The sequence below is a fragment of the Oreochromis niloticus genome, linkage group LG13, assembly GCF_001858045.2.
Source record: "Oreochromis niloticus isolate F11D_XX linkage group LG13, O_niloticus_UMD_NMBU, whole genome shotgun sequence".
NCBI lineage: Eukaryota > Metazoa > Chordata > Actinopteri > Cichliformes > Cichlidae > Oreochromis > Oreochromis niloticus.
The window spans coordinates 8350467-8375584 of record NC_031978.2 but is presented as its reverse complement, the minus strand read 5'-3'; the positions used below and the strand labels follow the sequence as shown (position 1 = coordinate 8375584).

Here is a 25118-nt window from a genome sequence, read left to right as displayed (position 1 = left end):
AGTTGCAGTCACTTTTATTTATTTTGTTTTTATGTATTTAGTGGACTGGAAGGTGCGAGCCAGACACATGCTGCCAAAGTGGAGGAACATCGCTGCCCTGATGATCAAAACATTTGTGCGACTGAAGAGAATGCCAGGGTATGATGCATTTAGCAGAAGTTATTTGTCACTGGTTGTAAGTAATGAGTTCATGACACTTTATTTTTCGACTCTGCATTGGCAGCTCTCTGTTTCTCCAGTTCATGCTGCCTGTCATGCAGATCACAGTCGTCTGTCTGTGTGTTGGAGAACCAAAAGGAATCCGGGTTGCTATAGTGAACAATGAGACTTTATTCCCCTCTGTGAGCAAATCACTCCTCTCCTTCCTCGACAACTCCAGTGTGCAACAGGTATTTTGTTTGGACCCGAGGGATCTGAATGTCATGGTCCTGGGTCTGCGACCCAGTGTTTTGTGTTTTGGTTTTATTCTGTGAATTATAGTTTTCTGTTTGTATTATATTTATAGTTCCTGGTTTTTAGGTTTCCCTGCTTCCTCTGTGTTCTTGGTAAAGGTCTGCTATGTTCTCCATGTGTTGTATGTTTAGACTTAATTTTCTGTCTGAGTGTCAAGTCTGCAGTTCTGTGTTATGCTTCCTGTTTTACTTTGACAGTCTGTGTCCCATGTCGGTGTGTTCTGCTTTGCTTCCTTGATCTCGTTATGTGCAATTTGTCCCAGCTGTGTTGGCCTCCTGTTTCTCACTGCCTCGTTACGCCTGTGTATTTAAGCCCTGTATTTTTTTCTCCCATGTTTCTTCCTCCATTTTGGCTCTGCTTGTCATCCCATTTCCTCCACATTTCAGGTTTTCTAGTTTCTTGTTTTCAGTTTCATGGCAAGTTTACAGGGAGTGCAGAATTATTAGGCAAATGAGTATTTTGTCCACATCATCCTCTTCATGCATGTTGTCTTACTCCAAGCTGTATAGGCTCGAAAGCCTACTACCAATTAAGCATATTAGGTGATGTGCATCTCTGTAATGAGAAGGGGTGTGGTCTAATGACATCAACACCCTATATCAGGTGTGCATAATTATTAGGCAACTTCCTTTCCTTTGGCAAAATGGGTCAAAAGAAGGACTTGACAGGCTCAGAAAAGTCAAAAATAGTGAGATATCTTGCAGAGGGATGCAGCAGTCTTAAAATTGCAAAGCTTCTGAAGCGTGATCATCGAACAATCAAGCGTTTCATTCAAAATAGTCAACAGGGTCGCAAGAAGTCTGTGGAAAAACCAAGGCGCAAAATAACTGCCCATGAACTGAGAAAAGTCAAGCGTGCAGCTGCCAAGATGCCACTTGCCACCAGTTTGGCCATATTTCAGAGCTGCAACATCACTGGAGTGCCCAAAAGCACAAGGTGTGCAATACTCAGAGACATGGCCAAGGTAAGAAAGGCTGAAAGACGACCACCACTGAACAAGACACACAAGCTGAAACGTCAAGACTGGGCCAAGAAATATCTCAAGACTGATTTTTCTAAGGTTTTATGGACTGATGAAATGAGAGTGAGTCTTGATGGGCCAGATGGATGGGCCCGTGGCTGGATTGGTAAAGGGCAGAGAGCTCCAGTCCGACTCAGACGCCAGCAAGGTGGAGGTGGAGTACTGGTTTGGGCTGGTATCATCAAAGATGAGCTTGTGGGGCCTTTTCGGGTTGAGGATGGAGTCAAGCTCAACTCCCAGTCCTACTGCCAGTTTCTGGAAGACACCTTCTTCAAGCAGTGGTACAGGAAGAAGTCTGCATCCTTCAAGAAAAACATGATTTTCATGCAGGACAATGCTCCATCACACGCGTCCAAGTACTCCACAGTGTGGCTGGCAAGAAAGGGTATAAAAGAAGAAAAACTAATGACATGGCCTCCTTGTTCACCTGATCTGAACCCCATTGAGAACCTGTGGTCCATCATCAAATGTGAGATTTACAAGGAGGGAAAACAGTACACCTCTCTGAACAGTGTCTGGGAGGCTGTGGTTGCTGCTGCACGCAATGTTGATGGTGAACAGATCAAAACACTGACAGAATCCATGGATGGCAGGCTTTTGAGTGCCCTTGCAAAGAAAGGTGGCTATATTGGTCGCTGATTTGTTTTTGTTTTGTTTTTGAATGTCAGAAATTTATATTTGTGAATGTGGAGATGTTATTGAAATGGGTATATATTTGTTTTTTGTTAAGTTGCCTAATAATTATGCACAGTAATAGTCACCGGCACACACAGATATCCCCCTAAAATAGCTAAAACTAAAAACAAACTAAAAACTACTTCCAAAAACATTCAGCTCTGATATAAATGAGTTTTTTGGGTTCAGTGAGAACATGGTTGTTGTTCAATAATAAAATTATTCCTCAAAAATACAACTTGCCTAATAATTCTGCACTCCCTGTAGTTTTCCCAGTTTAGGTTTTTTCAGTGTAGTCACTGCTATGTTCAGCTCCTGTTTGTATTTCGTTTTTGCCCCTCTGTAAATGACATTAACTCTCAGTAAGTCCTTTGCTGTGCCTGCACTTGGGTCTTCAACATCTTCACGCCTTGCCGTCTGCCTCGCCAGGCATGACAATAAATCCTTTCAAGAACATTGGATTCTACATTAAATCTGTATGTTAAGGTCAGAGGTCATGTTTTGTGAAAATCTTGTGGATACAATAACTCAAAAAGGAAGTCACCTAGGATTTTCAAATTTATACCAAATGTGTATCTCCTAGGAGGCTGAGGGTCACTGTAGATTTGCTGGTAGATTTGGGTTTTATTTTATGTTGTCACTTCAGCTGCAATTTTATTAAACGGGAGTAAGTGAGTAAGAACTTCTCAGACAGCTCATTGTGATCAAAAAAATAACAGACTTTATACGACAAACACCAAGACTTTCTAGGAAATCATTGAAGAGGAAAGATTGTTTCTCTCCATGACATGGAACTATTACCAGACTTCCAACAAACTGTAACATACTTAATGTGCAGAACCTTTAAATTTGATCTGATTTGGTCAGATGTATACTGAAGTTCAGGCTGGTTGAGGAAATTTAAAGTGTAGAATATGGTCAATAAACCTGATGTATATATTGAACCTATTCCTTTTTATCTGCAGGTGAGCCTGTCCCACCAAGAAGCTTTTGAGGGGATCTATAATGGAAAGTACTGGGGTGTAATCACCTTTGGCAAGAACTTCACCAGCTACCTGATTAAACGGTAAGAGACAGAGCATCATAGACTGAGCTGATATGCTGGATTGGTATCTGCACAGCAGATCATTGGTAACTGATGATATGACTAGTAAAACATGTCTGCACTCAGTGTTCACTGCCCTCATGTTACTCTAGAAACACTGACATCACTTGAAATGCAAAGACACTGGGGGGGAAGGCAGATTCTCACTGGATGAGATAAATAAAACTGCACACTGCTGACCTAGATATTTGCAATATTCCTTGTATCCAGAAATGTTATTAATGCCAAATGTACTAAGGAGAATCGATACATAAAGTATACTACTTGGATCGAATAAACCTCATGACTGTATTTGCTAAAACAAATATCTCTGCGTCATGCTTCATTTAAAGCTGATGGATTGTTGTTTATCATCACTTCAAATTATAATATTAAAATTCTTGTAACTACATTCAAATATGAACAGACTGTTGTGCAAACAAGACATCTTTCTAATTCGCTATAAAGAGAAAGTTTTCAAATGAGTGATTCAATGAAACGGGTATCATGTATAAGTAGCTGTTCTAGTTTTAAAACAGTTTTAATGAAAACGCAAATTTAAAAGATGCATGATTATGTTGCCACCCTCAACAGGGGTCATCACTCCCTGTCAAATTTGGTCTACTCCGTTTTATTTTATTTTATTTTATTTTATTTTATTTTTTTTTTGCCTGTCCCATTTGGTTCTTAAGCCGTCAGAATTGTTGTCTGAAGACCAACAAGGATACCAAATGGATTTATTTTGCCAAATGGATCATCATGGCATTGCCGTATTGGTCCATTTGATCAAACTTTGTTGTTATTATTTATTTTATTTTCAGTTGTTACAGATGGGACAGACATGACTGGAGGATAGGAAAGGGAGAAAGAAAGAGAGGAAGGAAAAGAAAAACAGAAGGGAAAAGGGACAGTGAGAAAGGGCACTTACAAAGACAAAGAGAAAAAAAAAATCTCCTGGATCACCTGTTGAGAGAAAAAGAAGAGAAAACAAGCAAAAAAAACCAAACAAAAACAAAGCAACATACTAAACACAACACCATCACGTTAATCTAGCTAAGTGTGAACAGCAGTAACTACTAAATATTGAAAGTTGTTGTGCAGCACGCAGGACAGACAGCGCACAATGTGCTTTGAAGTAGCAGCTAAGAAAGGTGTAGTTTATGTCTACGAACAGTGAACACCCGTGTGCACACCTGTGTGGATCAATGCGCTTGTATACAAAAGGTTTCCCCATGTAACGGTCTGCTAGAGGGTGTGGAGGCCCATAGCCCCGTCCCCCAGGGCATGAAGCAGGCATGGAGGAGATCCAGGCTCCAGACATCCAGAGGCCCCAGAGTGCGAGAGCCCAAGGAGTACCACCGGAGGGGCATCCGTGCCACCCTCCTGGGAAGGGCTGAGGAGATCCCCAGACGAGGGGGTCACCCAGTAGCCACGGAGCAGAAGCCAGAGGAGGCTGCACTGGCGTGCCTGCCGGCTCTGCCGGCAGCCAGCTGTGCCAGAGTGAACCGACTTGCAGGCCCCTTTGAAGTTGTCACTTCAAAGACACTAAATAAGGAGATACTGGTGGTGCAGAAAATTATTTCTGGCTTTTAAGTATGCACACCTATCATTGTTGCTGTCAAGGCTGACAGAACGGACTCAGGCGCAGACTTGAGGAAAAGTTCAAAGAGGGTTATGTACAAAACACAAAGTAACTATGGCTGTCTCTCAATTCAGGGGCTGCATCCTTCGGAGGACCCGCCCTTCGTGGTCTACATGGGCCGGGTCCTCTGAAGACCAAGAAGGCTGGAAGTGCGAGGCCGTGAAATGGGACAGTCTAGCCCATAGGTGTCAAACTCTGGCCCGCGGGCAAAATTTGGCCCGCAGCCTAATTACATTTGGCCCGCGAAGCCATGTCAAATTACTATTAGAGCTGGCCTACTGGTATTATACAGCTAATATATATATATCGTTTAGTATTAAGCTTTGCTTGTTCCATATTCAGTTTTTCAGCAAAACTTGTTTGAGTCCATAAGAAAAGATTCATTCTTATATCTGGAGGAAGATATTTTTTTTCAATAAATATTAATGTTAGCCCACGACTTTGTTCCACTTTTGAATTTTGGCCCACTGTGTATTTGAGTTTGACACCCCTGGTCTAGCCTTTAGATTTGTGTCATCGCTGTCTCGGTGAAGTTTAATAAACTCAGCTGGAGTAAATTCTCTACCATATCAAACTTCTGTTTAATCAGGTTTTTTTACGTTTATTCAGCTGTGTGAAAACTATAACTTTAATCTCAGCCAAACCGATGGACTCAGAAAAAAATAAAACACTGAAAAAAGCCAAAAAATAACAAGTGACTAAGTGACTTATATATCATGTTAAAACTCTTTTTAACATGATATATATTCTGGGATAGGTTGGGCCACGAAGGATACACCCGACCATCCTTCAAATTTGGGGAAATGAAGGACCCATTTGTTGGCAGCATTTGGAGCAGCCTTCAAATGCGGCCTCGGAAGGATGCAGTACCGGAATTGAGAGACAGCCTATATATAAAATGTGAGGGGGAGTACAGGGGCTCCAGGGTTCCACGGGGTATGGTGAAGAGAATTTCACATGGTCCACGATATGCTCCCACGCTCCTCCTCAGCCACGCCACACACACTCTACTCCTGCCACACAATACGCTCCTCTATACTCCACACTTGCGACTTCGCTCACGCTCAGGAAAATCCAGGACGGGACCAGGGAATCCATATAGAAAACAGACAAGAGATTGTAATATCCCAGATAAGAAACATAAAACACTTGGTTCTTAACTTGGACAGTCGAACACAGAAACCTCCCCCAGAAACCCCCTGAACCCCCAGGTGACACTAGCTGTCAGAACAAACAGCACACCTACCCAATCTAACTGAAAAACTGCCATAACTATCCTACCTAAAGCTCCTTAAGCCCGCATAATGTAAAGGTTGGAATAAGACCCACCATTCAAAATATGCGCAAATAATTGCACTGTCACGCCAAAAAATAATAAAGAAAAAGAAGTGAAGTTATACGGTCTGGAGATCAACATAGGAAGCATGACAATGCCGTAACAGTCATCAGGAGTAGTCCCATGCTCCACACGCCTCAAAACAGTTCAGTCATCCATGGAGTCTTGCACAAACCTTTCGGCCTCAGCCACAGAGCCAAATGTGAGGCGCACACCATCTGTTTTAACGATGCGTAGTCGCGCCGGGTATAGCAGTGATGGTTTCAGGCCCATCTTGTACAGGTTTACCTGTATTCTCTCCGTTGGCTTACCACCTCAGGGCTGTAGTCTTCGTAGACCCGGAATGGTTTATCCATATACTTCAGGTCGTTCCTCCTCCTAGCCTCTCGTATTAGCAGCTCCTTGTTTTGGTAGCGGTGAAAGCAGACAATGACGGGCCGTGGCCTGCCTCCGGGGGCCGGTTTGGGGGCCGAAATACGGTGTGCATGATCCAGTTCAGGGGAAGAGGGGAAAATGTCTCTCCCAAAAACGTCTTGCAACATCTGTGAAAAAAAACTTACAGGGTTGTGGACCCTCAATCCCTTCCTCCAGACGGATAAGGCGGGCATTGCAGCATCTGTTTCTCGACTCAGTATCCGTTAGCTTAGCCTTTAGCTTTTCATTAGTGTTGCAAAAAGCAGTTTCACCCCGGTTCGTATATTCCTCAGGCCTCCAGAAAGTACACCGGGACTCAGTAGTCATTTAACAACACTTTTATTAATCCACACACATTGATTACACCTTCTAGAAGGGAGATGTACAGGACCCCTGACTTTCTCTGCAGATCTCAACTCCTTTGTCTGTTACACGCAGTTTTGTAGAAGTGACCCATCATAAAACCCCCATGTTGTGCTGCAACCTCTATGTGTCTGTGTGTATGCACGAGCATGTGAGTGCCTGTGTGTGCGCGTACCCGCGTGTCTATGTGAGTGCACGTGAGTGAGTGTGCATGTAGGTGTGGGTGTGTAACAGTTAAAGCACTGTGGGTGTGTGTCTCTGTATACGTGACTTCCTGGGCCTCATAAAAGTCCATCTCCCTTCCAGACCACAGTTATCCAGTTACAAATATTGAGACCCCCACCCAGGTATCCCCTGGGGAATTTCCACTCAGCATTAACTCCTCTTTGTCTTACTTTCGCAGTTCAACTGGGGGAGGGTCTCCTAAAATCTACTCCTAAATTTATGACACAGTCAGGCCTTTATGACATCCAGGGCAGTGTCAGTGTCTCTACAACAATTCTACATCCTATCTAACACATTCCTAAACTCTAAAATAAGCTAAACCAGGGGTCGGCAACCCTAGGCACGTGTGCCACAGTTGGCACGCGAAGGGTTAACTGATGGCACGACCAATGCTGGACTGGCCATCGGGCTTTTGCTCGGTGGCCGGGTGACTTTTTTTTCCTTTGTAGCTGTATAAACAATGAAAGGTGGTCGATTGGCCAGATGCTGGTCGGTGTGTAAAAATAACTCAGTTGTTTGGTGGTGGCTATGGCAAAGCTTCCTCAGATTCAGTAAAATTAGCAAGTGGTGGAGGCCAGCAGGTGGATGAGAGAAAGGGGAGGCAGTAGGAGGAGCGACCCGAGGCAGCTGCCGGTCCGAGTCTCAGGTGAACTGAACTTCAGGTAAGAAGTTATGATCTGCAGTCTATCTGGGTCAGATATAAACCAAGTTTAGGTGGAGTTTATTTTCGTTGTGCTGACTTTTTACAGTCAGTTACAATAACTCGTACTGCGTGCTAGCTAGCATGACAGAGTTTCTATACAGCTGGGTGGGTGCTTTGATGTTAGTGATACCATAGTGAACTGTATTTTATTCATAAGGTTAGTTAGTAGAGTTGCCTGTAAAAAGACTGAATTGTCTCGTATTCAGAGAAAATATTACGCGTTTCGTATTGAGGTGAAAAGGAACACAGTTTGTCCCGGACTTCAGCTAGAATGAAAAAAAGACACAAAGCTGGAGTTATTCTGTCGTTACGCTGTCAGCTGTTTCTTCTTCTCTCATTCTCCCCCTCCCTCTCCTGTTGCTCAATCATGAAACTGATCAATGATCAGCTGATCAGCTTTTCTCTCTTGTTTGTTTATCTCCCACTTTGCGCCAGAAAGAGGAAACCAGCGGATGTCGCGCTAAACAACAGCAGCACGTTTAAGCTTGATCAGCTGTTGTTAGAATTTATTTAATATTACTTTCTAGTATCAGCTGATGTTTGCTGGAGCCACAGCTGTAAAGCTGCTGGTCATGATGGTTTGTATATCTAGTGAGAGGGAAACATGAAGATGAAACCAGGAGATGTCCTTACTGAATCATCAGAGCTGAACAGGTGATGGAGAAACAGGTTTACCTTTTCGGTGACATTAATGAGTTGAAGGGAAGTTATGAACTGTTTCTGAGAGACAAATAACACCAGGATCCTTTTCTAAGTAGCTAACAGCTGGTAACTGTGCAGGGGCGGATCTAGCAAAGTTTTGCCAGGGGGCCAGGTAGGGCATTAACAGGGAAAGGGGGGCACAAAGAAATACTTTCTTATTCTCATTTAAAATGTCTGGGTGTCATTAAATAATTATCTGAAGCTTACAACCAAATTTTTTATCTGACATAAAATGTATAGAAATCATACATATAACATCGAAATAGCTGGAATCCATAGATGTGCGTGTTCATGGAGCTTGCATTGTCACCTGCTGGACATTACTACCTGACAAGTTTGACTGTCTTCAGAACATTGCAGAGGCCTTATTGACAGTATTTGGCTCTACATATCTGTGTGAGCAGATTTTCTCTCACATGAGTGTCCTCAGGTAGCTGTCTTAATGCTGGACACTCGGAGACCTGTGTCTCTGAGTGTGAGACCAGAGATCACATTAACATGTTGGCCCAGTTTATTTTTCTTATCATTGTTGTGAGGAGACCATAAATAGCATTTGTATTTTCTGTATTTGCTGTTATGGAGTTCTTGTTATGGATAAAAAGTGTCTTTTTTTTGTTTGTCTCAAAATAGCTGATAACTATTCGCTGATAGCTGCCAACATTTGCAAACAAATATAATTCTATAAAGTGGTTCTATATAGTGTGTAACTGTTAATATAGAGCGTTATTAAATTTATTGCTAATGCAATCATATGGCACACTGACTTCTGAGGAAATTTTAAATGGCACTCGCCATCAGAAAGGTTGCCTACCCCTGTTCTAAGCTAATCGACCTTGGTGTTCTCCTTTTTTAAAAATAAGAATCGATAAGAGAATTGATAAAGAATCAAATCGTTAAACAGAATCGAAAATGGAATCTGAATCGTGAAAATCTTATCAATACCCATCCCTAGTGATACGTCAATACCTAGTTACACACACACACACACACACACACACACACACACACACACACACACACACACACACACACAAAGCAGAGCTACAGCTCGCACTTGAGACTGAAATGTCCAATGTAAACAATTAAATATATTCCCTTTACATAAAAAGTAATAAAAAATACTCATCTACATCACAGCAATGATGAGGCATGTTCAAGTTGCACCAGGCAAAAACACACACATACACTTTGTTAGGGTTCTTGGGTCATTGACGACTTGACACACTTTAGCAATAGGCCATGCTGGCTGACTGACTATAGTTACCTACATTAGCTCAGGTAAAATCTCACTCCAGTGTTGCCAACTTAGCGACTTTGTCGCTATATTTAGTGAGTTTTCAGACCCCCTTAGCGACTTTTTTTCTAAAAAGCGACTAGCGACAAATCTGGCGACTTTTTCTGGTGTTATTGGAGACTCATTTATGACGACTTTTTGACGTGAAAGCACGTATCACTCTTACTCTCAACAAGAAGCGGGTGCTGCCGCGGGCACCTCGCTCGTGCCAAAGCACTCACGGGCGGAGGATAGTCCTCCCTCAGCTGCTGTCAGGGCAGAAGATGTTCACATCTATGTGTCCAAACTGCAAATGAATCACGCATGAGCGAAGCCGCTGCTCCCACAATGACTAACGCAGTCAGTTCTTTTACTGTTATGTTGTTTTGTGGATCACAAGGTTTAAAACTACTTATAAACACACACACACACATACAAAGTAACTCCACCAGAGTGCCTATTTCAGGTCACTTTTGCCAGACCAAGCCTGGATAAAGGAGCAGGGTTGGAATTGTGACATTAAAAAAAACAATAATTGCTAGAAGAAATTTAATTTGTAGTTCTCAATAAATTCTAAATGCATTTAGGACGTTTTTAACTCACTTTGTCTCTTACACAATGTTATTTTTCTCTCCTCCAATGTAGGTTACAATTACATTAGCATGACCAATTATGCAAATTAGGCGATGACGTCATTTAGCGACTTCTAGCGACTTTTAGGACAGCCAATAGTGATTTTCCTTACTGAGGAGTTGGCAACACTGCACTCATCATTCACTTAATAAGACAATCTTTCTATGTGTCTCCATGTTGGGTAAGTATTTTTATGCTCTCAGGCTCTCGTGCTCTGGAAGGCCTCTGGATATCTGAGGCCCAGGTCTCCTTCATGCCTGTTTCAAGTCTTGGGGGGCAGAGCTGTTGCTCCCCACGCCTACTATTAAATACTTAAATGGAGAAACCTTATGAACACAACCACACTCACACACAAAGATGTGCACACAGGTTTCCAAACATGTCCTCACGTACTATCTTGGTCGGCTGCTGCCTCTAAACATATCATGTAGCATTAATATTGTATGCTGCTCAGTAACATTTAATATTTATTATTTACTCTTACTTTTGCATATATTGGTTGTTGCTGTGGTTTTCCTTCTGTGTCGGTTTTTTTGGGGGGGATTTCAGCAACATTTTCAGTTTTTTGTCTCTCTCTCTCTCTATTTTTTTTTCTCTCCCTCTTCTTCTGGTAGCTTTCTCCCCAACTTCTCTTTCTTTCTTCTTTTCTGTCCCCAAGTCTTGTCCATTCTGATTGTAATAAATAATAAATATATCCACTGAGCTATAGAGACAGTAAGTGTCCAAGTGAAAGCATCTGCTGTCAAATGTCACAATCCGTGAAGTGCCTGGGAGTTTCCTTCTGTGGCTGCTGGTCCCCTCTCCTCCCCTTTGGGGTGGAGCCTTCCACATCCCACCTGGATCCCGTTGCATGCAATCGGCAGGAGGGCTTCTTAAACCCTGTGCAAACTACCATGCCTCACCAGTTTGTTGTGTGCCATGCGGCGAGGTTGATGTGGCTCATGCTGCCTGGAGTGTTCTCACCTACCTATCCTGGTGATCCGCGGCTACTTTTGCTCGGTTGCCTGCCCCCGGCCTGCCTCTACTCCCCCGGACCGCCCCTCCTCAGTGCACTCTATATCAGGCCTGTTAAGTATACTTAACAGGCTTAAGGACAATTTACTCTCTCCAGTCATTCCCTCCAGTCAATAACTCATACCCTCGTGTTAATTATTGTTCCTCCGTCTCCTTGCAGACCCTCCACGGTTCCTCCGTCCCTGCTGATTCTCCCTCGTTGTCCCCCACACCTGTCAGCAGCTTGTCCCTCACTATCCCTCCTAAGCCTTTCCCTCTTTTGTGGCTCCCTAAGTTAAATAAAGCTTTTCCTGAATTGCTCACCTGTGAGTTTGCTTTTGAGTCCTTTCCCTGAGTAAAACCGTCAGGCTATAACAGTCAAACATGCTTGCAAAGCTGATAGTGTTACAGACAAGCTGATTAACATAACATAACATAACATAACATAACATAACATACTTATAGGTAGAGCTATATACAGTTGACATTAATACATAAGAGACATTTAAAATAAATGCTTTAAGAAAATCCAGGCTAAACAGATATATCTAAATGACCAAATGAATGACCAAATTCTTCAGCCAGAGTTGCTCAAATACTATTTTTCCTAGCGCATACATCAGCTGTGCTTTCTGTCTATGTCTGTCTTGTATGCTATTGTCAGGAATAGAAATATTGTCCTGCTATTAGTTGCTGCTATTTTTATAATCATCATTAACATTTCAGTGTTAATGGTGATGTTGCTTTCCTAGATGCATTCAGATGTTCAAACATATTGGTATTATATTAGCCTTTATTACAGGTCCAAAGAAGAACCATTTTAAATGGTTGAGTTGAATCTATAATTTAAATGGTATTAATGCTTTTATGATCTCTGTGTAGAGGGCAGAGACAGGAAAATACATTTTGTGCCAAAATGAGACAGGAAGTTATGTCTTTGAAGTTGCAGCTTTTGTAGAAGTGAAACCGAAAGCAGAGTGAGCGTAAGCTGAAAGAGTAGGGTGTTTATTCAGTAGATTACATATATAGTTCCAGTTAGGTTATTATATGTAAAGGGGAGCCTCTGGTCACGTGAAGGTCAGAAGTGTAACGGGTGAGATGTGAGAGCATTTAAGGGCGAGACATATACATACAGACACCAATAGTGAGAGGTCATGACACGTACGCAGTACACAGCATGCACGCGCCCTTGCACGTGTACGCACACACACATACACACCATGGTAGATCTATTTTGGTAGGGCAGAAATGCAGAAGTGTGCCGACGTACTTAGAGGAAGTGCACCAGACGAGCGACAGCGAAGGCGGGCTGACAGGAAGCATCAGCCGTAGACACGAAGATGATGTTCTATGTTAAAAGTCATTGTGGTTTTGGTGTGACGTATTTCTGCCTAGTAACAGAAAAGGGGGCTGTACAATTCTTAACCCCATAAAACAGTTGTCTGAATATGAGAAAGACAGTTCAACACTGATTGGGTTGTTGAACTCACACATGTGTTCATTAAAATGCTGTCTAATTGCACACGCCTGGATCTGTGGTTATTTATGGATTCTTCTCTCAACATTGAACCCTAACATTTGGGGGCTCGTTCCGGTGAGAGAGAGGGAATAATGTTGGGGTTTTGGAGAGATCCAGGGTCTGTGGTGATTGGATGGGCAGATAGGAGTCAGTGGTCTGAAGTGAGAGACAAGCCGGCTTAAACAAAGGTAAGGCACATACCTGTTGAATTTTCCAAAATGTGCTAGATTGGACATGTCAAATTAAAGTCTACTCACTGAAAATTACTGGTGAATGTCTGTTTTTAATTTTGGTGAAGTTTTGATGAAGTTTACCGGTTGAAGTAATGATAAGGAAGTATAAGTGACAGTACTGAGTAATGAGAATAAAGGAATGAAAAGAGAAAGCAGTTGGAGCTGCTAAGTGAACTCTTAGAATGATAGGGAATTTGGTCATTGTGTGGGTTCAAGTCCCATTGGTTATGCAACCCTGAAGAAGTTTCTCGGAGGTGACGCTCCCTGCTGGGTAAAGACGTTTATCCTTCACCTACCCTGAAGAGTAGGGATAGTTTCGGGCAACATCGGAAGAGGACTGGGGAATCTCTAAAACTGTTGAGGGTTGTCCTCAATCTTAATCCTGCTTCGGGTGTAGATTGTTGTTTCAAATTATTATAAATTTTTCTAGGACGACAGCGGCGTCTGTTAAGAAGCGCATTTTCTCGGAGGTAACGCTCCCTCCTGGATAAAGACGTTTATCCTTGACCTACCCTGAAGAGTAGGGTTAGTACGGCACGACGAGCCGGGAAGGACTGGGGAATCTTCAAAATTGCTAGGAGTTAGAGTCTCCTATTTTTGCGCTTATTGGGTATGCTGGCAAATTAAGTTAGGTTTAGAGATCTGGACAGGACAGTCTGGGACCGCCCTGGTGAATTGAGCACAAAAAGTCTGGGACTGATCGGTTGGAGCCGTTATGTTCTATTATCGAAATTACATAGGAGTTGAAAAGGCCTAAAAAATCTGTGCAGTTGTAATTAATAAGACGTCTGTAATATAAAATATGAGATCTATGAGTAGGATCAGTCTCTGTGTCAGTGATGCACAGCCGGATGTGCACGGATGGTGTGTAAATGCAAATGAGCAGCAGTGACGCGCAGAGAGGGTGGTTTCAGTTTTCGAGAGGACTGAGCTTTTTGCTAAATGCCTGTATATAAGAGGTTGGTTTTGTTTATTATGAGAGTGTAAATACAGTTTGAATATATTAGTGTGGATGTATAGTAAATGACTGAATATGGATAGATGTATATTTCGTGAGCCATAAATGTTGGTGTGTTTTATTTTCAGTTATGTGTGTGTGGGGAGAAGCGGGGTGTGAGACGATGAGAGGTTTCAGTTTTCTTTTTCTTTTTCTTTTGACTTGCTCTTTCTGATCATGGAAGGCATGTCCAAAATACTCATATGAAAGCGTATTGTGTGTGATTTTAACTGTGTGAATGCTGTCAGTATTTGATTTGAGTGACTCTGCATGATTTGTCTGAGTGAGTGGAAAATGGAAGTTTGAGAGAGAAAAGGCAGTGTGTGAGACGATTACTGAATGACTAAAGAGGTTAGAACCTTTAAACGTGTGTATGAAATAAAGGAGTGGGAAATATATTTCTTTTGTGAGGAAAAGTAGGATGTTTTAAAGTTTGAAAGTGCTTTTAATTCAAGAAATCCATGACAGATGTTATGACAGGTTGAGTGTATTTTTTCCGATTGAAAACACATAAGTATATACACTTGGGAAGCCCAGTTAAGAGATTATTGGGTGACTGATGCTATAAAACTGACCTAAAGAATGGTCCTGTGCGTGGAGAAGTGTTAGTTGTCCTGATGTTTGGAAGAGCTCTATTTAAAAGTGTGGGAGAGGAAGGTGTGTGTGTGTGACTGATGATGTCAGGGGAGCACCCAGAGAAATAGACAGAGTTAAATTCTAAGAAGATGAAGCGAATGCATGTTTTAAGAAAAAGTAATAAAGTAATAAAATTATATTAATTACAGGGTTTAGAAAAGAGACAGACCGAGAGAAATAAATACATGAACTAACAATTACATTAATGAATTGAAAACGCACGTACACAAACTGTTACATGTGAAATTATGGTTGGAAAGTTTAATAAAGAAAGCAGTTTACACTCCTTTAATTTCCAGAACCAGTGTGTCCCCTAGGTCTGATAACACCCTTGCCCAGTTGGCTCCTGTAGTAGGCGGGCATGGAAGGCTGGACAGCCCATGACGGGTAAGATCCCACCTCGAAACCCTGGGACAACCTAAGGCAAGGCGCAGTCACGATTGCTTGAACCTAAGTCCCGGAGTGACCTTGGAGTCACTGGAGGAGACGGGATTTAACAGGTAAGGCCACTGGGCACAGACGAAGGGGAAATGTCATTAACAATGACCAGTGATGAACCAGAGAGAGAAAATACACCCTGTCAAAGGAGTTTGAAACACTGCAAAAGAAACATTTATAGAAATCACACATACAAACGGAAAATGCACTAACCTTACAGAGATAAGCTCATGAAGAGTAATGCATAGATAGTGATTAAAACTTGGCTAAGAACACAAACATACGTAATTAAATCAGCCTGCTAATTTCATGAGGGTTAAAATGGTGTGAATGTTGAAGAAATACACTTAAAACACACTTGGATAAAATAGAGTTGTTGTGGAATAACTCAAACGAAGCTGTATGACAAGGGAGTGAGTTATGGAAAAAAAAAAACAAAACAAAAGAGGAGTGATTACTTAGGAGTGCTCTTGCACTGATTTATCAAAGTAAGTGATTAGTATAGAAAGAAAATGAAAATAATTCAATAATGTGATAAAGTTTAAACATGTATTTCTTTTGCCAAGTTAAATTGTTGAGATATGGCTGAGTATGCAAAAGTTTGAGAGCTCGTGTGAATGTGGACAGAGGAGCTTGCTGTGTGTGTGTGATTGAGGCCTTAAAGGAGGGTAGATTGTTCAGAGGTGCAAATTTGATTAGGAGGTCTATAAATTAGTGTTGACACATTGTTGTAAGGTGTTAGGCTGAATCTGAGTATGGTAATGTGCTTAACCGGGGTTATTGTTGTGTACGAAACGGTGTAGCTTTTGGCGAGGTTTTCGGTGTGTTGAATGGGTGAAATTTAAGATTGTTTTAGATTTTTGAGGCTGTTGTTTCTATTTCAAGAGAGGGAGTTTTGATAAACATGGACATGTCTAAAAGGGCCCATAGTTTTTGTAACAGTGCACTTAGAGAAAAAACCTGTCAGGTGATTTTGTTTGGTACTTTGATGAGCTAATAATCAGCTCTCTTTTTTCATTTTTGTTCTAAGCAGGCCTGGAAGAGAGTGAACGGACGGCGCTGACAAAATTACCAAGTACGAAAATCAGGTGGGCTTTACAGAATTATAATTGATTACAATCAGAGACTGATTGGCGGCAAGTCTCTGTCTAAAAAATGATTGCAGCGTGTCAATCCAGTCAAAAATATAGAGAACTATTTTCCTAAAAAGGAAAACGAAATAAACAAATGATTGAGCTCATTTTGCTGATGTGGAGCATCTGATGACATGCGCGGAAGGCTGCAGATCAGCAAAAAATATCATGTGTGAATGCATGGGAGTGAATGTGAGTGATGGGACCAAGAGGGGAAACAAATAAAAGGTTGACAAACAGGACAAGTGGGAGACTTAAATCTGGGGATGCTGATTTTGGGTTGCTGATGTATGTTTGGAGAAAATTTCTTTTTTACTGGGGTTAGATTATGGGATTACATTATATTGTTGGGAGAATGCTAAATGCTAAAAGGGAAACATTGATGTAACTCAAGTTACCATTAACTGAGGTAACACATGATTAATAACTGTTCTGTGTAAGTTTATTTTGGGGTTATGACACAGATTGGATCATATAGGGGGAGAGTTGAGTAAAGGTTTTGTTTGCAGGAAATTCCAAGGATCCAGACTTTGCATGGAGCAACGGGTTGAAGGAGATTTGACATGATGATTAAATTGATTTTGTTCCTTAAACACAGGTTTTCAGGGCTGAAGCAAAACACCGGAGAGGAGAATGGCTGAGCTGTTCTGAGAAATGAAATGACTAACCTTTTTTCCTTTTAATTTGTTAAGCTGGGGTGAAGCATGTTGAGTTTTTTGCCACATGAGATGTGTCAAAAAAGAGAGGGATTTAAGATTTAATTTGTTTAATTTGAAATGGGTTTTACTAGGATTCTATAATGATTGGGGTTGTTTGATAAGCTAGATATAGTAAAACTGAGGATTTGTTAAAAGAAAGGATTAAAATGAACTGAATTAGGTTTAGGAGATAAATTGCTGGGGTTAATAAGAAGTTGTACACCAAACTTAGGGGGAAACTGTGGGAATAAAGGATATGCTTTGGGGAAAATAGTGAAGATTTTATGAGTAGAAAATGTGTGATTTCTTTTTGATTTTTAGGATAAGTTGTCACAGTGACATAATGTTAGAATGTTGTTATAATGTAGGCTTTAGAAACAGATAGTAAATAGATTTATTTCTAGGGTAGAGGAGAGCTTTTTATGAGGATGTTAAAAGTGGTATGGACTCAAATGAATAATATTGGAGATTATATATGTAGAAATGATTTTTTCTTACACATTGCAATCGTGCTCATTAACAGAGTTGAGGTTCGGTCCATTTGAAGGTCATAAGCTTCGATGAGCGTTATGTCTCAGTCGATATATTGTAGGGGACTTGGAGCAACAGAAGGATAAACAGCATTCACGCTTACAAACACATATGGTTTAAACATAGGTGAGGCCTAGGGCCTGAAATTCCTTTAGCTTTTAACTGAATTTGAGTTGGCCCAATAACAAATGACAGAAAGAGGAACTGAATAGGAGTTTTGCTTGTAACTAAACTGAGTGACATATAAAATATTGAGATAACACATGCAGCTCTAACTTAGTCCTCTTATATAAAAAGCAGTTACAGAATAACAAATACTTGTTGAAGCAAAACAGAAGCAAAGGGAGAAAGCTTATATATGTTGGTTAAGTCTGATAAAGTTTAAGTTAGAAGGAGTCATTACATTAAAAGCAGCAAAATGAAATAAAATGATAGATTCAAACAGGTTATCACCCAGGAAATGGGAGTTCAAAATACAGTTAGAGTTCAGCTTTTAGCTATGATGAAGTTTATCTAGGAGCAATTAACTAGGTGCTTACACTTAGTGATTAAAGTGGTTGTTTTTTCTTTGATCCTTTTAGTAGAATAAGCCCTTATAATGATTTTATGATGATTTTGCTTGTGATAGGTGACTTTAGATGAGAGGCAGGCCCTTGCAGCAGTGACAGTTTTGTGCACAGGATGTTGATGATCAGATAAGGAGCAAAGAGGAAGCACATGCAGAGACGTGCTTCCTTCGATTCTCTTAAAGGCAGTGCTGTGAGAGTTTTACAAATGCTGAGTACGGTTGAATGAGATATAAAAATAAAAGTCAAAAACCAAATACAAAATTAGGTTCATGTTTTGAGTAATATTAGCTGGAATCAGGTTTGAATAAAGTAGGGAGAAAGTGTTTTCTATCCTTTACAGGAGGAGATTTCCACGAGAGAGGGACCAAGGACGAACCTGACTTTACCCATGGAGTGTTCTTAGGGGGAGCTGGCATTGCTAGAGAGGGTCAGAGTAATGTTATAAGTGTATGGTGACCCTTTTTAAGGGTCACCAAGAGAGGGAGTGTCAGGAATAGAAATATTGTCCTGCTATTAGTTGCTGCTATTTTTATAATCATCATTAACATTTCAGTGTTAATGGTGATGTTGCTTTCCTAGATGCATTCAGATGTTCAAACATATTGGTATTATATTAGCCTTTATTACAGGTCCAAAGAAGAACCATTTTAAATGGTTGAGTTGAATCTATAATTTAAATGGTATTAATGCTTTTATGATCTCTGTGTAGAGGGCAGAGACAGGAAAATACATTTTGTGCCAAAATGAGACAGGAAGTTATGTCTTTGAAGTTGCAGCTTTTGTAGAAGTGAAACCGAAAGCAGAGTGAGCGTAAGCTGAAAGAGTAGGGTGTTTATTCAGTAGATTACATATATAGTTCCAGTTAGGTTATTATATGTAAAGGGGAGACTCTGGTCACGTGAAGGTCAGAAGTGTAACGGGTGAGATGTGAGAGCATTTAAGGGCGAGACATATACATACAGACACCAATAGTGAGAGGTCATGACACGTACGCAGTACACAGCATGCACGCGCCCTTGCACGTGTACGCACACACACATACACACCATGGTAGATCTATTTTGGTAGGGCAGAAATGCAGAAGTGTGCCGACGTACTTAGAGGAAGTGCACCAGACGAGCGACAGCGAAGGCGGGCTGACAGGAAGCATCAGCCGTAGACACGAAGATGATGTTCTATGTTAAAAGTCATTGTGGTTTTGGTGTGACGTATTTCTGCCTAGTAACAGAAAAGGGGGCTGTACAATTCTTAACCCCATAAAACAGTTGTCTGAATATGAGAAAGACAGTTCAACACTGATTGGGTTGTTGAACTCACACATGTGTTCATTAAAATGCTGTCTAATTGCACACGCCTGGATCTGTGGTTATTTATGGATTCTTCTCTCAACATTGAACCCTAACACTATCTGTCTGGGCTGTCTTCTGGACAAATTCTAAAAATCTACATCGTCAGCAGATAACTGTAACGATAACTCTGCTCCTAATTTTGCAGGATGGTCGAGCAACAGGTTTCTCGAGAGATAATTGATGGAGGATCAGTGCATATCTGGCTGGATGAGACAAGTAAGACAACCTACTTTTGTGGTTTTATTTTCTTCTTTTTGCCAGTTACTCTTGAATAACTGTCAGAACAATGCATGGCAAACTCAAGAAATGGACAAATAACACATATGACAAATTCTGCTGTATTATGTAAGTGATGAAATATTGTGGCGAGCTCAGACAAAGTAGGAAACAGAGACTTCTGTTTTGACCTGCTATTCCTGCGCTGACCTCACCACTAAGCTACAGGAAGCACAGCCTTTTATTAGGAACGCCCCTTCACACACAACAGTAGTGAGAGGTAGTAAACAGGCACAGCAATCTAAACACAGCCACACTAAACACAGAACACACAGTAATATTACACACTAACAACAGCAATGGCAAATAATCTTCTCCTATTGTTTAAATCTTTTGTTTCAAACAATGGGAGACAGCGACAGCTCCTTCCTTATCTACTTTATTGACTTCAGAAATGTATCTAGGATAATCTGAGTATTCATCAAAACCTAACTTTGGATGAGCCAGCATTTGATGTCAGGTCTGAGGTAATGAGCAGACCCAAATACAAATAAGGGAGCAGATTTATTTACAGTAAAAAACACTGATAAACAATGTGCAAGTCCCAGCACTGTGGTCCCTTTGGCGTTTTTCCCAAAATCCTACACAGTGCTCGTGTCTCTGGCGTGAATCTTAAAACAGCTACTCTTAATTTGTACACTGGCTACGCTCACGTGATAAACTCCGCTCCCGATTCCTAGTGAAGGAAAAACACAAATGATGACTAGGCAATCCACACGCACACAAAGTTTTCTCAAGGCAATCTACAGCTGTACTGATGACTTAACTCAACAATCTAGCATCAACTGAAGCTCAGCCACACGGTTAAGTAGGGACATCGCCAATGACGGTAATCGGCTGCAGCTGGCGGCGGCTGATGAGCGGCAGGTGTGGCTGACTCTAGCACAGGAACATTTACGTCCGGGGACATGAACATCCCACACTAAAACCCACACAACAGGGAGACAGAGACAGAAGGGGAGTAGAAACATAAACAAAACACCACACACGTATTTCAAATGGGCCAGTGAATCGGCCCATTTATGTGTGGAAGGCAGAATGGTTTTCTCCTTCTCCAACGCCTCCTGATGTAACACAAACTGGTGGGACAGCACATCTGGCTTCGTGTTCCCTGATCTGGGCCTGTAGGTAATAGTGAGGATGAATTTTGTGAAAAATAGTGCCCACCTGGCTTGCCGGGCGTTCAGGTGCTTAGCTGCCTGCAGGTATGCTAGGTTCTTATGGTCCGTCCAGATCAACACCAGGTGGTCACTGCCCACCAACCAGTGCTGCCATTCCTCCAGGGCCAGCTTAATGGCCAATAGCTCACGATCACCCATGTCGTAATTCTGCTCAGCCTGTGCGAAACAACGGGAGAAAAAGGCACACAGATGCAATTTACCTTCCACTTGCTGGGACAGGATGTCTCCCATGCCTGAGTCAGAGGCATCAGGTGAGAAAAGCTGCTTGAGTTGGTCGAAGGACTGTTGAGCAGAGGAAGACCAGTGAAAAAGACACTTTGGGTGATGTAAGCGGAGTGAGAGGACTACCACTTTGCTGAAGTCTCTGACAAATTGATGGTAGAAGTTTATAAATCCCAAGAACCTCTATAGCTCCTTCTGGTTTTTGGGCTCGGGCGACTCTACCACAGCCCTGACCTTGGCCGAGTCTGCCCGCAGATGCCTCTGTTCCACAGTGAACCCCAGGAAGGACACGGTCTGCACATGGAATTCGCATTTTTCTGCTTTCACGAACAGACGATTCTCAAGCAGTCATTGAAGGACCAGCTGAACACGTCTCACGCGATTTGCCTGATTTTTGGGGAAAATGAGAATGTCATCCATGTAGACAAACACAAAGTGGTTAATGAAATTTCTCAGTGCATCGTTCACCATTGCCTGAAAAACAGTGGGAGCATTGGTGAGTCCAAAAGGCATTACAAGATACTCAAAGTGACCCAGTTGAGTGTTGAATGCCGTTTTCCTATCATCTCCCTTACAGATGCGAACCAAATGGTAGAGTTGGATAGCGTCAGCATAACAATGAAACAATGAGTCCCAAGGGCAGCATGTACAAAGAAAATAATGTAGGATTTAGCACCGAACCCGGGGGCACACCACAACGGAAAGGGGCAAAAGAGGAGGAGTAATTCCCCATGGTGACGGAGAATGACCTCTCAGATAAGTATGATTTAAACCATGAAAGGACATTACCTTTAAGTCCAACTACATGTTCTAGCCTACAATCCTATGTTACGACCCGGCTCGGAATGACCGTAACAAGAGCGGGGTGTCCCGTGACAGCAAATTTTGCTTCAGGCGGTGGAAACACTGTCCCTCCGGCCAAATCATTGCCCAAAATAAATGACACACCTTTAAACGGTAACTGTCGTCTTACGGCGACTTTCACAGGTCCAGTTGTGATAGGTGAGTGTAAATATACTCTGTGGAGTGGTGCCCGAAGAACACTCATTTCAATTCCCCACACTAACACATCCGTGTGGCAGGCGGTTTTATCCGACAGTGGCAACACATCATCTAACATAAAAGATTGATGTGCCCCGGTGTCTCGGAGAATAGTGATAGGAACCCTGTCCTTGTCTTCTCCTGTCACCGAAATGAAGCCTTGGGAAAGGAATGGTATAAAACGTGACTCTACCTCCATTTCTGGGTCACACCCCTGTATCCGATCAGGACATATAGGTGGGGAAACTACTTTAATGAGCCCCACGGGTCCCTTAGACCCTCTGCGCTGCTCTTTCTTCCGCAGCGCAGGACAACTGGCAATCAGGTGACCAGACTCACAGCAATAAAAACATTCCCGCCTTTCAGTTTCCTCCTGTCTCGCCCTTCAGGTCTGTTTAGGAGATTTTATTTTATTTTCCTGCCCTCCCCTCACTTCTCGTGCTGCTCCAGCTGGGAAAATGATTTTATGTGTGAGGGTAAATTCGTCCGCTAAAACTGCTGCTTTTGCCAGGGACGTCACCTTCTGCTCGTTTAAATAAACTACTAACTGATCCGGGAGACACTTTTTAAAGTCTTCTAAAAGAACCAATTCCTTTAATCCCTGAATATCCTTCACTTTGCTGGCTTGCATCCAGCATTCAAACAAGCGATGTTTCTCACGGGCAAATTCCACAAACGTTTGGTCAGCGGTCTTTTCACTTTTACGAAATTTCTGACGGTAAGCCTCAGGAACTAATTCATACGCGTGCAGAATGGATTTTTTCACAATATCATATTGGAGGCTGTCGTTAACGGAAAGGCTAGTACATACTTCTTGAGCCTTGCCGATTAACTTACACTGGAGTAGCAGCGCCCAAAACTCCTTAGGCCAATTCAATGCAGCTGCTATACGCTCAAAAGCGCTGAAATAAGAATCAACCTCAGCCTCCCGAAATGGAGGTACTAGTGTAACATGCTTGGTGATGTCAAAGCTTGTTGAAGTAGCTGTGGATGTGTCAGGGCGACTCGAGACAGGTGTGGAGGCAGCGGAAACAGGTGTGGAGACAGCGGTGGGCTTGCGCTTCAACTCCAAAGCTCTGACACGGAGGTGCATAGCTTGCACTTCAAGCTCTTTAGCGTGAACCTCCACCTCCCTGATACGGAGGGTAAAACAGAGATCCTCCGTGGACCCTACTGCCTGAGGCTCCTCAGCCGCCCCAGACTCCACCTCGGCCGCATCCGACTCCACCTCACCCGCACCAGGCTCCACCTCAGCCGGGAGCACGTTAACAGGCCCTTTGGCATCCAGCTTCGGCTCAGTCTCCAGAGCCACCTCCACGCCGCCCCTGCCAGGCTGCTTTACAGCTGCCATCAGGGAAGGGAGAATGCCCTGCTCCACCAACCCTGCACACAAAGCAGCCTTCACCTCCGCTTTACGGGCACTATAGGACATTTGAATATCAAAAAAACTTGCTATAATAAGCAAATCTGCCTTCCTGCACATCTCTATCTTATCCCAGGAAGGCGAGGTAACAAAGTCATCTAAAGAAAACTCCATCCTCAAACATTCACCCCTCACTTCCCCCCCACACAAAAGCAAAGCCGACTGAACAAACTACAGACAACAAAACCAGCCAGAAAAAATGAGACAAAACGGATGAGCCCCCAAATCATGTTACAACCCGGCTCGGAATGACCGTAAAAAGAGCGGGGTGTCCCACGACTTCCCACGCCCAAACAGACACAGCCACAGCATCGGACTTTTAACAATAATTTATTCACGGCAATGGCACTCAGTACAACGATAGTGGGAGTGTATGATTTCAGGGTGAGCCAACACAACAAAGGCCAACACAACAAACAAAACCCAACGTAGGCTTCGGTTCCCCTTTGACCTCTTCAAGAAAAAAAACAAAAGAAATGACACAGTCTGACCTCCCTGGTCTAACAACACAGGAGAAAACAAAGCTTCCCAAAATAATTGGCAGCTCACCCCCACTTGCTCCGCATTTCACATACATGCCCGAATTTAACTAAGTAGCTATGGCTGCTCCATCTGGACCTGAGGCAAGTGCACGGGAAGTTTGCCACACCCCACACACTGCAGCTCTTCAATTGTCCTACGTCCACAGTGGGAGCCAGTTACATCAGGCCGTTCCTTCCGTCCACCAATCACAGCCGAGCCCCTGCACAGGTGAATTGGCATACACACATTAAGAAACAAACAAACCAACAACACACGCACGTAACACCTTGGCAGGAGAATATTGTCATCAACCGTATCAAAAGCCGAGGTTAAGTCTAATAAAACTAAGACCACTGAGTGCCCTGAGTCAGCAGTTAAAAGAAGGTCATTAAAAACTCTTAGTAGTGCTGTCTCAGTACTGTGACGCGTTTCAAACCCAGACTGTAATTTTTCACTGATTCCATTAGTCTCTAAGAAGGTCAGTAATTAATGAAGGACTATTTTTTTCCAAGATTTTGGCCATAAAAGGAAGTTTAGAGATCGGCTTATAGTTTGAAAGAACATTGGGATCAAGGTTTCTTTTCTTGATAACAGATTGCACGACTGCATGTTTGTAGGCAGCCGGAATACAGCCTGATAACAGTGATGAGTTCATTAGGAGTAAGATACAGGGCCCAATAATCTTCAGAGCATCCTTAATAATACAGGAAGGAAGAATGTCATGCCGGGAGTTAGAACTTTTCAATTGGTTTATTATTTCCTTAAGAGTCAGGAGAGTCACAGGCTAAAACTGTTGAAAGACCGTTGAGCATTCAGAAATTGGAATTTGGTTT

The 25118-nt window shown here is 42.3% G+C and overlaps 1 protein-coding gene across 4 annotated transcripts in view; it reads left to right on the top strand.

Annotated features, from left to right (window-relative positions):
* The window catches only part of LOC100704929 (ABC transporter G family member 20), a 111349-nt gene that overhangs the window by 34420 nt on the left and 51811 nt on the right, over positions 1-25118 (top strand). For all 4 annotated transcript variants that reach the window (XM_019366590.2, XM_019366592.2, XM_019366591.2 and 1 more), the window contains 4 exons: positions 42-138; positions 224-389; positions 3115-3215; positions 19766-19836. In XM_019366590.2, coding sequence (XP_019222135.1) covers positions 42-138; positions 224-389; positions 3115-3215; positions 19766-19836 — 435 coding nt within the window. The remainder of the gene's footprint in view (positions 1-41; positions 139-223; positions 390-3114; positions 3216-19765; positions 19837-25118) is intronic.